Genomic DNA, 14,010 nt, shown 5'->3' with positions numbered 1-14,010 from the left:
GTGCCTATTGTTTCTTACTCTTCCTCACCCTCCACCATGTCTAGGTGTATCCCTAGGATCCACAGCTGATGACATCCAAGCCCTGTTACCTCAGATGACCCAGGGTGGCTTGGACCTTGTGGGTCCAGGCCTACCTTTGGGCTGCATGTGTGGTGCAGTGCTGCCCTTCTTGGTGTGTGGGGTTGGAGGTGTCGTTCACAGGGAGGGGGCATGGAATGTCAGATGGTCTCCTGGGTGGAAGGCCCTGGGTTAAGCCCATGCTGATCCTCTTCCCTTTGGGTGCTCAGGGCCCCCTGTGCTCATCTGTGGGCTAGAAGGACAGCTGGAATGAGATCCAGAAGCCCCGCCGTGCTCTGGTGCTGACACGTGTGGATTCCCACTAGTGACTGCACCATGCAGTTGAAACCCTACACCATGGAACTCACACCTTCAGCCATGGAGGCCATGAGCTGAACCATGGAGTGATCATCTCCTGCCATGGAGTGCCCATCCAGCATCAAGGTCTACTCTGCGGATGCCACCCTCAGTTTTGACCTTGTTGCGTTGGAGTGACGGCACCATCTCCTTAGTAGAAGGACATGTGATTCATCTAGTCGGCTGTGCAGTCGGAGGAGGGATGCTGTTATCCCGTCCTGATGCTCGTCACTCTGACATTGCAGCTCCAGGAGCTCTGGGATGACCATACCCAAGGGGCACACCCGGGGCTCAGCAAAGTCGTGGGCACCAGCATCATTCTGAGTGCTGGATCCCTGAGACATCCCTGCTTCCAGCTGCTGTGGATCATCAGGTGTGAGGCGCTCACCAGGCAGTGACCCACGAAGGTGCACTGCTTGAGGGTGTGAGCGACTGGTGCGAAGCCTCTTTAATGCTGGTTTCCTCGGAGCTGCTCATGTCCGTGTTGTCCAGGAGCTGCGAGGATGGTCTGTGTTGGTCTGCTGATGGACTTCCAATGAAAGGGAGATGGCATTAGTGCAGGACAGACGAAAACTGATAGGAGAAGGGTGACTCACGTGAGGCTTGCACCATGGCTGGATGTGTTGAGGGTTCTCATTTGTGTCTTTGGCTCTGACCTTTCCCTCTGCACAGTGGTGTTCCTCCTTCTTGCCAGCAAGCTCAAGGTCTCCTTCGTCAAATGGGGTAAGGGTCTTGAGCTCTGGCATCACTCTGGCTGGCTTTGCCCATTCATGCATGTTGTACTCGAGTTTATCCTGCAACGAGACAGATGGAAAGAGTGTAGACGGAGTCGTGCTAGGTAAGATAGGGATGAAATGTGGCATGCATAGGAGGTGAGTAGGAGTAGGCATTTAAGGGGCATCAGAGCTACTGAGGGGATTATGTGGAGTTAGGTGGCATGTGCAGTGACACTGCAAGGTGGGTGAGATCACTGTGGACGTGTGAGGACTGTGTTAAGAACATAGAGCATAGAACAGTGCAGCACAGTACAGGCCCTTCAGCTCACGATGTTGTGCCGACCATTTATCCTAATCTAATATCAACCTAACCTACACCCCTTCAATTTACTGCTGTCCATGTACCTGCCTAAGAGTCGCTTAAATGTCCCTAATGTCTCTGACTCCACCACCTCTGCTGGCAGTGCATTCCACACACCCACGACTCTCTGTGTAAAGAACCTACCTCTAACATCTCCCCTATACCTTCCTCCAATCACCTTAAAATTATGTCCCTTCGTGACAGCCATTTCCACCCTGGGGAAAAGTCTCTGGCTATCCACTCTATCCATGCCTCTCATCACCTTGTACACCTCTATCAAGTCACTTCTCTGCCTTCTTTGCTCCAGTGAGAAAAGCCCTAGTTCCCTCAACCTTTCTTAATAAGAAATGGTTTCCAGTCCAGGCAGAATCCTGGTAAATCTCCTCTGTTCCCTCTCAAAAGCATCCACATCCCTCCTATAATGAGGCGACCAGAACTGGACACAATATTCCAAGTGTGGTCTAACCAGGATTTTATAAAGCTGCAGCAAAACCTCACGGCTCTTAAACTCAATCCCTCTGTTAATGAAAGCCAACACACCATACGCCTTCTTAACAACCCAACAACCTGTGTGGCAACTTTGAAGGATCTATGTACGTGGACCCCAAGATCCCTCTGTTCCTCCACACTTCCAAGAATCCTGCCTTTAACCCTGTATACAGCATTCAAATTCAACCTTCCAAAATGAATCACTTCACATTTATCAAGGTTGAATGCCATCTGCCACTTCTCAGCCCAGCTCTGCATCCTGTCAATGTCCTGTTGTAACCTGCAACAACCCTCAACACTATCTACAACTCCCCCAACCTTCGTGTCATCGGCAAACATACTAACCCACCCTTCCACTTCCTCATCCATGTCATTTAGAAAAACCACAAAGAGCAGAGCTCCCAGATCTTTGCGGGACACCACTGGTCACCGACCTCCAGGCGGAATACTTTCCATCCACTACAACTCACTGTCTTCTTTTGGCCAGCCAATTCTGTATCCAGGCAGCCAAATTTCCCTGTATCCCATGCCCCCTAACTTTCTGAATGAGCCTACCATGGGGAACATTATCAAATGCCTTACTGAAATCCATATACACCACATCCACTGCCCGACCTTCATCAATGTGTCTCGTCACAACCTCAAAGAATTCAATGAAGCTTGTGAGGCATGACCTGCCCCTCACAAAGTCATGCTGTTTATCTTTAATCACAATATGTTTTTCTAAATAATCATAAATCCTGGGCGGGATTCCCCCATCCTGCGGCAGAGTGTCCACGCCGCCGTAAATGCCATCACGTTTTACGATGGCGTGAATGGGCTGCTGCCAGTACTAATTCTGGCCCCTACAGGGGGCCAGCACGGCGCTGGAGCGGTTCAAACCGCTCCAGCTACCGATCCCGGCGCGAACTGCGCCGCAGGATCCGCGCATGCGCAGTGGCACCGGCGTCACCGCGCACATGCGCAGTGGTCTCCTTCAACGCACGGCCCCGACACAACATGGTGCAGAGCTACAGGGGTCGGCGCGTAAAAAAGGAGGCCCCCAGCTAGAGAGGCCTGCCCACCGATCGGTGGGCCCCGATTGCGGGCCAGGCCCCCCCGGGGTCAGAACCCCCTTCCCCCCCCCCACATGCCGCCACCCGACCCTTCAATGCCGAGGTCCCGCCTGCTCAGAGCAGGTTAGAATGGCGTCGGCGGGACTCGATTCTTTTCTTACGGCCGCTCGGCTCATTCGGGCCGGAGAATCGGAGGGCTGGCCGCGTAGAGCGGCCCGCGACCGGCGCCGTGCCTTTGGTGCCGATTCTCCGCTCTGCGGAGAATCGCGTGCCAGCGTCGGGAAGGCGTGGCCCGGTCACGGGGATTCTCCGGACTGGCCCAGGGCTGGGAGAATCCCGCCCCCTATCTCTCAGAATCCTTTCCAATATTTTGCTCACCACAGACGTAAGACTCCACTATCCCTGAGCGGCCCTACTCTCACTCTGATCATCCTCTTATTTCTCACATAATTGTAGAATGCCTTGGGTTTTTCCCTAATCCTTCCCGTCAGGGCTTTTTCATGCCCCCTTCTAGCTCTCCTCAGTCCATTTTTGAGTTCCTCCCTGGCTACCTTGTAACCCTCTAGAGCCGAGTCAGATCCTTGCTTCCTCAACCTTACGTAAGCTTCCTTCTTCCTCTTGACTAGAAGCTCCACTTCTCTTGTCATCCAAGGCTCCGTCACCTTACCATTCCTTCCTCGTCTCAGTGGGACAAAACTATCCAGCTCTCATAGCAAGTGCTCCTTAAACAACCCCCATATTACTGCTGTGCATTTCCCCAAGAACAATTGTTCCCACTTTATGCTCCTTTGCTCCTGTCTCACAGCAGTATAATTCCCCCTCCCCCAATTAAATACCTTCCCATACTGTCTGTTCCTATCCCTCTCCATGACTATGGTAAAGGTCAAGGAATTGTGGTGACTGTCACCAAAATGCTCTCCCACCTAGACATCTGACACCTGACCTGGTTCGTTGCCGAGCACCAAGTCCAATATGGCCTCCCCCCTAGTCGGCCTATCTACATATTGAGTCAGGAATCCTTCCTGTACACACCTGACTAATATCTGCTCTATCCAAACCATTTTCACTAAGAAGGTTCCAGTCAATATTGGGGAAGTTAAAGTCACCCATGACAACAACTTTGTTACTTCTGCACTTTTCCAAGATCTGCCGCCCAATCTGTTTCTCTATCTCTCTGCTGCTATTGGGAGGTCTGTAGAAAACTCCCAATAAAGTGACTGCTCCTGTCTTGTTTCTGACTTCCATCATACTGACTCAGGAGACAAACCATCCTCAACTACCTCCGTTTCTGCAGCTGTGGTGCACTCCCTAATTAACACTGCCACTCCCCCTCCTCTTTTATTTACCTTCTTCCCTATTCTTCAGAAAACATCTAAACCCCAGACCATCTAACAACCATTCCTGCCCCTGTGAAATCCATGTCTCCATAATGGCCTCTTCGTTAAGGGCTGCTGAGGGAGACAAGAGGAGGAGAACTTATCCTGGCTGCACAAAGGTCATTCATCTTCTTATGACACTGCAGCCCCATCATCGTTTGAAGTGAGCTGGCCCTGATAATTGCGTCCACAGCCTCCTAGGTAGGTTGATCACTTTGCTAGATGAATGCCTGCCCGATCGTGGTAGAGGGTTTGCTGCCTCTGCTCAACCCCATTGTAACGATTGGAAGATGTTAGGAAAATTGGATTATAAATGTAGTGGACAATTTAAGGGTTATAAGCCAGTGGTTAGAATGTGTCTGTTCAAAACTAATTCTGTTTGCAGAGCCTGTATGGTTTTTGCAGCCGGCAGAAGAAATTGATGAAGGAATATGTTTTTCAGTCTAGGTTAATGGACTGTGGTTTGACAGGCGAGGTCCCTGGGAAGTTAATGTTCTTTTGCAGTCTGCAGAGAGGATTTGTTTCTTTTAGCTTGGTAGATGAGAAGATTGCTGGGTGGAGCCAAGGAATGCAGAGAGAGACATTTTGTGGAGGGAGGCGGGGTTTTGGAGAAAAGGCTTTTGGAAGTGATGTCTCATCTGGCAACCCTTGAGTTGTTTTAGACCACAAATAAAGGCAGTTTCCTTTCCCAGTAGGCTAGGGGGGAAAGGAGTAATAATATTTTACAGCAGAGTAATTGTATCTGAAGACAAGGAAAATGCTGAAACAACCCAGTTGAAGCAGCTATTTGAAGATATTCATCCAAAGTCTGAAGGGGTTCTAACAAGAGCCAGAATCTGTTCTGTCCAACAGGTTTTACTCTATGTCCTGTTAATTTTAAGATGGACTGAGAGCTGTATGTTTCTTTTCTTGTTGTTTAATGGGATATTGGATAGTTGTGTTAAGGAGTAATTGTAAGCAGTTCTTTTCTCGGTGTGAAGTTAAACATTTAATATTGTATTCATAATAAAGGCTTTGTTTTAGAAATAGCAAAGCTCTATTTTTTTCATGCAATCACCCAAGGAGCAAATCATTTTTTCCGCACAGTCTTAAAATAAATTAAAATATTGGGGTTTCAGTCCAGTATTCCAGCCATTGTTGGGGTCTGGTCTGGGATCGTAATACCAACCAGAGGTTTGCTGAGGGCTCCCTCTGTAAAACGTGGTGCAGTTGTTCTGGGAGCCATGCTCCATTATGGGGCGAACAGATCCGTGGCAAGTAGCCATGAATGTGGCATGATTCATATGGAGAAATAAAAATTGTTAAAGAGGCTGAATATACAACAAGCTTTTCTACTGTTGGGGTTCTCCCTGGTTTTCTCAACGGAACCAACACTTTGAAAAAATATGGTAAGATTGCACCCATAAAGGGCAGCCCGGTGGCACAGTGGTTAGCATTGCTGCCTACGGCGCTGAGGACGAGGACCCGGGTTTGAATCCCGGCCCTGGGTCACTGTCTGTGTGGAGTGTGCACATTCTCCCTGTGACTGCGTGGGTTTCACCCCCACAACCCAACGATGTGCAGGTTAGGTGGATTGGTCACGCTAAATTGCCCCTTAATTGGAAAAAAATAATTGGGTACTCTAAATTTATTTTAAAAAGGATTGCACCCATCGACATGTTCACTGATGTCTTCAGTAAAGCTTTAGTAATCAACATAAATCATTTTGATGGATTTATTTTTGTTTCCAAAACAATCCTACGTGTTCATTATGGATCATAGCATCATTTCAATTTTACGAACTGACAGATAGCAACTACGATTCCTTCTGAACTAATACCATTCTGTTTTTTTGGTTCAGCATGAGGAATGCATTTAGCTAAGTGGAAAAATCAATGCTCTATTTTCAGTTCATCTTAAAAAAAGCATTTTTATGATCTGACTGTTCAGCTACAAAGAAAATTATTGTAACTTGCACAGAAGAATATTGGAACAGAGTATACAGTTATTTTATAGGATTCCTGTATTTGGGAACCATAGTTAAACAAGTGTAATAAAGTCAATGCAAAAGGGGTGGATATTTTATTTGGCTTTTTAGTCAATTGAGAGCTGCAAGCATCAATGTTACAAAAAAGGTGATGCATCTTAGTGAATTGGAAAGAGATAACACCATTAATATTCAGAAATTACCACAGCTATTTTAAAAATATTGTATTGTGTTGAGAAAATGCTCCGTTCAGTAACATATCCAGCCAACCCATAATACTCGCCATTAAAAAAGAATTACATGGGAGCAAAAACTCCAGTCTGATAATTATTAGTGGATAAGCAAAGTTAGTGGACATTATATATTACAGTAGATTATTATTATGTGCTGTAATAATTTCATAGTGGGTCCAACAGATCAATGTGATCTTTTTGTGTGTGAAGGTTCGGTGCTTCCGCTTTTTGTGTGCTGGTTTCATCCTCATATTTATCCGGCACCATTGACTGGCAGCAATGTGAAAAGGAAAGCCAAGGTGTAAATGTCTCCCTAATAGTACACAGCCTTTCCACTGACACGTCCTCTGCTATGTCTCTTTGTGACGAGACATAGGTCCCTTGTAGCCTTATTCATAATTTTAAAAATCTTTATCAAATCGCATCCTTGTCTTTGCTTTTCTCAAGAAAAAAGCTCCAAAGTCTTCAAACTTTCCCAAAAGCTGCCAGTTCTGAATACCATGGGACATTTAAGCGACTCTTGGACAGGCACATGGACAGCAGTAAATTGACGGGATGTAGGTTAGGTGATCTTAGATTAGGATAAGTGGTCGGCACAACATTGTGGGCTGAAGGGTCTGTGCTGTGCTGTAATGGTCTACGTTCTATCCTTGTCAATCGCTTTTGCACTTTGCATAGTATTTTTGTTTCCTTTTTGTAATATGGAGACCTGAACTGTGCACTGTACTCTTAAGAGCAGCCTGATCTACACAGGTTTAAAGTTAACTTCAATACTTTTAAATTATATACATCTAGAAATAATTCCCTGTGTTATTATCAATGTTAATAGTTCATTTGCTAATTAATTTCTCTACCTGCAAATTTTCTAATGTATCCTTGTAATATGCTGCATTCTTCCTCCGTGTTAGCTATGTCCCTTAGTTTGATAAAATCAGCACGAGATAAATGCCATCCACAAAAGAAGAAGGTCTATATATTCCATCATATATGTTATATTTCTGCCACTATCTTTCACATCACAAGTGCTGTTTATTTCAAGTGAAAATGCAGGATGAAGTATTTCTTTAAAAGGGCAGATTTCTCCTTACATTTAAACTGGCAAAACAGTTTAAGCCTTGGGTCGGGATAACATTTGACTCAGTCTAGTATAGATTTGTGCCTCCATACTCTAGTTTATCTGCATTGAGTAAGGTCCTGATTATTCTACATGTCATCATGAATAAAGTCATTTTGTGAAAGCATGTCAAGGCGAGGACAGGAAATTATCCTGGGGCACATTCAATCTCCATAGCAGTTAAATGCATATCTGCATTAAGCCATGTATTGAATGCAAAAAGTTGCAGAAATGTAGTTATATTGTACTGAAGTTGTAAAAGAGCTCGTGGTTTTGGATCTAGGGTGGTATAATGCCTATATTTCTCGTTTTAACAGAATGGAAGGTGCAACTGTTGGAAGTTAATGTTAATACTTGACTGAAGGACACCTGTACACTCTGCAATAAACATGTGCTAAAATATGCCAAAAGATGCTCAGCATTAATCCAAGAGTAATCTGAAAGCTTCATGCTTTCCCTTCACCTTTTATCACAGAAATGAAGGGCAGTCCTTGCGATGTTTCTTCCTAGATTTGCAATAATTCACTAAGCACATCCGTACAGTCAGCATGACAAAACGGATATGGCTAAGAAGGATAATTTCTGTCATAATTAAAACGCTTCTTCACTAATAGTAACAAACTAAAGTATTATATTATTAATCAGAGACGATGAGCAAACCTTGTGTGTTTTCTTTGAGTATTGTATTTGTTTTGGCAGGGCAGCTGATTTGACTTAAAAATCTCACTTTTAGTGACACATAGGGCGTGATACAAATGCCGTGGCCCGCTGGAACCAGGGCAGGCTTCCGGGAGAGGCCTCGCCCGGGATTCCCAACAGTCATCACGCCTTGCTTGATCTAACTAGATCGCGTAAGACGTTGCGATCTGGGTCACGTCCACAGTGGGCGGGACCCAGTCTCACCGGCTAAGTGAGTTTAAGGACCTACTTAACCGTGCTCACACCAGATCTAACAGCCACCCAGCATTTCCCGGCCTCGCTGAGCAGACTTAGTCGGGTGCCGTTCAGTACTGGTCCCCACAAACGGGGACCAGATAGAACGCTACTGGGGGGATCTCCCAGGCAATCGGAGGCCCATGGGTGGTCGGCCACCGGGCAGGGTGGCACCCTGGCAGCACCAAGGTCTGAGGGTTGCGTTGGAGGGTTGAGAGATCGAGATGCCATTTACTGAGTTCCCAGTGCAGGCAATAATGCTGAGTGTTGGGCGTTCCTCACAGCGGCACTAAAAAAAACCAGAGTGCCATTAGATAGCGGGACTCTATTTTTTAAGTTAGATCGCGCCTAGTATTTAAGTCTTTCTGAGCATATGCGAATGAATATTTTATTTTTGGTGAAATATTTAATTTGGACCATTATGTAGTTTACAGACAACCAAGCAAAAGCATCAGACAAAACATAAAGAAATATTGTTGGTGTACAGTGGCATGGTAGTACAGAACTTTAATATTGATGAAAAGATAGACATATCGCCAAAGCTTTTCACCTTGAACTATTCAGGACAAATGCAAGTATGCTCACAACATACTACAAGAGAAAAGAACGCTGATTAGTTGCAACGTCGACTTTGATTGGCTGCAGTGTTCCAATGGAGAAAGCTATAGGGAACTATAGGTTTCCATTAGCTCCTGGATAATTTATAAAATGTGCAAAGATTGAACATATTACTTCATATATATTAATTCATAGACAAGGACCTGGGACAAAATTCTCTGGTATCGGCGCGCTGTCCGCCGACCGGCGCCAAAAACGGCACAAATCAGTCGGGCATCACGCCACCCCAAAGGTGCAGAATCCTCCGCATCTTGGGGGGCCCAGCCCTAACCTTGAGGGGCTAGGCCCGCGCCGGACTGATTTCCGCCCCGCCAGCTGGTGGAATTGCCCCGCCAGCTGGCGCGGAAATGACATTGCCGGGCGGCGCATGCGCGAAAGCGTTAGCGGCCGCTCACGGCATCCCCGCGCATGCGCTGTGGAGGGAGTCTCTTCCGCCTCCGCCATGGTGGAGACCATGGCGAAGGCGGAAGGAAAAGAGTGCCCCCACGGCACAGGCCCACCCGCGGATCGGTGGGCCCGATCGCGGGCCAGGCCACCGTGGGTGCACCCCCCGGGGCCAGATCGCCCTGCGCTCCCCCCAGGACGCCGGAGCCCACCTGCGCCGCCTTGTCCCGCCGGTAAGGTAGGTGGTTTAATCCACACCGGCGGGATAGGCATTCTACCAGCGGGACTTCAGCACATCCGGGCCGGAGAATCGCGGGGGGGGGGGGGGCCCTCCAACTGGCGCGGCGCGATTCCCGCCCCCACCGAATCTCCGGTGCCGGAGAATTCGGCATCCGGCGGGGGTGGGATTCATGCCAGCCCCCGGCGATTCTCCGACCCGGCGGGGGGTCAAAGAATCTCGACCCTGTTCTTTGAAACAAAAGAAATATCTTCAAGCTTTGTACCTTTTTAATTTACCCTAGAGTTTCGGGAGCCTATAGTTCCCTGCTGCCTTCTCCATGCCAATGCCTCAGCCGTGCCAATGCCTCAGCCAATCAGAGTTGACTTACCAACCAATCTACACTCATTTCTTCTCTCATATAAATTATTGTGATCACTTGAAATTTGGCATTCTTGCATTTGTCCAGGTGAGTGCAAGACAAAGCCAAAAAGCTTTGGCAATTTTTCTCTTTTCAGCAATATTGTTGGTTTTTTAACATTAGATTTAATTTTGATGTTTGATTGAAATCTCAGAATGTATCACACCCATTCACACACCAATTCTACAGTGAAAATGTTTAAATACTTTCTTTCATGCCCTCAGTCACATATTTTACGAGAAGATATTTGTTCACTGTGTGAAAAGTAGTACAAGTATGAGAAATGTATTCATTCTATATCACAAAACAAGAAACAATTGAAACGGCATAGCAACTATTTACTTCTTATAAATTCAAACATTTTTTAATGGTTCAGGTTTTTCAGTGTGATTGTTGTCAAATTCCTTTGTAAGCTTCTTCTGAACCGTTTTCTATCTAAATTTCAATACTTCACTAAGACTAAAAAGTAGACAACTTTTATCCAAACAAAAGGGGTATGCAGTATGTGTTACTTAGTTAAATTCAAAATAATATATATAAATATTGCAGAAGCTGTAATCTTTGAAAATGTTTTGCTTCCTGTAGGGTTCCAGTATTTTTGGGTGAAAACAGAGTGCCTCCAAACTTCAGAATGAATAAATCAGATTCCAAAGTGACTGAAGGAGGACTGAACGTCACTCTTACAATTCGCCTACTTATGCATGGAAAGGTATTGTGTCATCAACAGCGACTAACTGCCTAAGGCTGCATTTGGGCGTGCATGTTATCAGTTATTGATTTTGAAGTAATTACAGTTGTGCTCCTAGCAAAGAGACATTGCTGAAAAAAGACTATCTATTTAAAACTGTCTGGTTCCAGTTGAATATTTGGTTAGGGAAATTACTTTAACACAAGTCTAATTATATGCATAACATAAAATGCAATAAGTTTCTCAGCACAGTTTCCCCAGATGGTCAAGGAATTTATTCAGTAATTCGTTGACCCATGAAAAGGTGGAAGGCATCACCTTTGATCCCTGATCTCAGCTAGTGCAGCAGTTGAGACACTGATTAAATCAGTGCCCTGTGTTCAGCAATCAGGAGAATATTATGACAGTTCTTGCTCATGCAAATAGGAATTACATTTGCTGTTTGCTGGTCTTGTGGCACTATTCCTTTATCGAATGAATTTTTATATATGGATACTAGTGCCTCATGTCATTAGTCTCATTTTCTTTTCTCTTTCTTCCGCTGTTATTTTTTAATATCCTCACAGGAGAAGATCTCCTTTACAAAGCCCTTCGCACAGATGGTCTGGGTCTCTTTAACTTCATGCTGCTCTGTGATGGAGGTATTGTTATTGGCCAAACCATGTCATTTATTCCCCTCTCATCCCCCAAAATGATGTGTTCCATGACACAATATTCTATCTAGCAGTGCAGGTGATAGCCAATATAATTTGCTCTCAGCAAGTTGAAGTGACAGGCATCACACAAACTTGAACTCCTATCTATCTTATTTTGAAACAGATGGCCCACAAAATGTTTAGAGATGCTCTTTTTGTGTTATTGCCTCTACTCCATCAGTTGCTCAAATCTGAGAAATTCACAGGGTGCGGAATCGTTTGCAAGTTTTGTGCACCAATTATTTCAATCTGAAAGCAGCAAATGCACCTTTATGCAAAGAGCAATGGATGAAAAAGAAAAAGCTGATAAATGGACAAAAGCAAGGGAATTATAGTGCCAAAGCATACAAACTAATAAAATCACAAAGTTGAAACTCAGCAAAATGCTTACAATATAAACAGACAATGTCACTGACTTTAACTCAAGTTGGATTGCCTTTAATTATGAATAAGCATTTCTATATGTTTAATGCTGTGAATCATTCTCATAAGCCCATGAGATTTTCCAGAGGAAGGAGTGAGGATGAGGATTTCTCAAACAGATCGGATAATTTGGATACAAACCAGAGTTCCCATTTTAGAGCATGCTTGGTTAAAAGTACTGCTACAAGTATCTCACAGCCAGGCACATTCACCACATGCATCCAATGATAATGGGGAATGCTGGAAATAATGAAGCATTTTGTGTGCTCACTCCCTATGTTGTTGGCCAAAGAGACCCGGATCCTCTGCCACAGCTTGACCCAATGTGGCTACGAGTGTAACTGAGCTCAGGAGCCTCTTCACAAGCTGGGTGCGAAGTTCAATGGGGTCATGTCTTCCATACTGTCCCATCATAGAAATGGTGCATCTGAGCAGCAATCCAATCACAGTGCCTGCTGAGAGCAAATACCTAAGAGGAGGCTGTGTTACATGGAACAAAATAATTCACAACAACCCTTCCATCAATATCTGTGTTTCGTATCCACCATCCAATGCCTGATGTTTCTTTCGCAATACCAGAAAATCATTCTGCACTCTGCAGGAAGACAGCAGCCCTCCAATGGTTTTGATGACTGCCATTCTGGTCCTGCAAATCCTGTTGCATCAGAAGCAATACACCTGCAGAGCTAGAAAATTATACAAATAAACTGACCCAGATCTCACTCACTGTTGTTAAATTCTAATAATGTTTATGCGACATCCAGTATTGGATGAGCAGAAATTTCCCCCAATTAAATATTGTAAAGACTGAAGGCATTGTTTTCTGTCCCCGCTCCATTTCCTTGCTGCCGACTCCATTCCTCCCTCTGGCAACAGTCTAAGATTAAGCAGTAAATTCACAGCTTTGGTATCACATTCAATCCCGGGATGAGCTTCTGACCTCATTTTTATGCTATCACCAAGACAGCCCATTTCCACCTCTTTAACATCGCTAAACTTAGCCACATCTCAGCTCATCAGCTGTTGAAATCCTCATCCGTACCATCATTAACTGAAGACTCGACTATTCCAATACACTCCTGGCTGGCCTCCCTATTATAACTTCTGTAAACTTGACGTAATCTGAAACTCTGCTACAAATTATTTTCTCTATCACTCTGTGCTCACTGACCTGCAGTGGTTTCCTGTCAAGAACATTTTGATTTTAAATTTCTCAGTGTTGTTTTTAAAATATTCCATGGCCTCGCCCTGCCTGATCTTTCTAATCTCCTCCAACTACACAACTCTGAGATTTCTGTACTCCTCCCATCTGGCCTCTTGTGCATTTCTAATTATAATTGCTCCATCAAGCATTGGTGGCCTTGTCTTCAGTTGCCTAGACTCCAAGCTCTGGAATTCCCTCCCTACACCTCGCAACCTCTCTATCTCACTTATAATTTTCCTTAAAACATACCTCTTTGACCTAGCGTTTGGTCATCTGACCTAATATTTCCTGTGTGGCTTGGTGGCTTACTTTATTTTCTACTTCTCCTGTGAATTGGCCTTGGGACGTTTCACTGCTTTAAAGGCATTATATAAATATAAGTTGTTATTCTTGTTGTTTGTAGCATTTGTCCCCTTCATGGGCCGAACTGCCAAGAGGGTCATGTAACCCGAGTAACCAATCAGGGACCAGGCAGGTTTCTGTATCTGTTAGATCCTAGAAGCTGATTTATAGCCAAGAGGCTGCAAGCCTCTGCACTGTAGTTCTATGTAAATACACCTTGCAGTTGTTATTTAACTAACTGGTGAACAAAAAATATTACATTTTATGAGGATAAAAGAAAAAAGGCGATTCCAAGATTGAGTATTAAGTCATGTTGAAGCTCAGTTTGAGATGAGAAACAGAAGAGCGTTTGCAGATATTT

At 45.0% G+C, this 14,010-nt stretch overlaps 1 protein-coding gene across 15 annotated transcripts in view; it reads left to right on the top strand.

The window, feature by feature from the left end:
- The window catches only part of LOC140425059 (poly(rC)-binding protein 3), a 377,151-nt gene that overhangs the window by 253,677 nt on the left and 109,464 nt on the right, over window positions 1-14,010 (top strand). For all 15 annotated transcript variants that reach the window (XR_011947754.1, XM_072508887.1, XM_072508882.1 and 12 more), the window contains one exon: window positions 10,883-11,006. Coding sequence is in view for 14 of the 15 variants with exons in the window: in XM_072508887.1 (XP_072364988.1) it covers window positions 10,929-11,006 (78 nt within the window). In the remaining variant the exon portion in view is untranslated. The remainder of the gene's footprint in view (window positions 1-10,882; window positions 11,007-14,010) is intronic.

Source organism: Scyliorhinus torazame, chromosome 6, assembly GCF_047496885.1.
Source record: "Scyliorhinus torazame isolate Kashiwa2021f chromosome 6, sScyTor2.1, whole genome shotgun sequence".
In the NCBI taxonomy this organism is placed as follows: Eukaryota; Metazoa; Chordata; class Chondrichthyes; order Carcharhiniformes; family Scyliorhinidae; genus Scyliorhinus; species Scyliorhinus torazame.
This window is presented reverse-complemented; position numbering and strand designations above follow the sequence as displayed.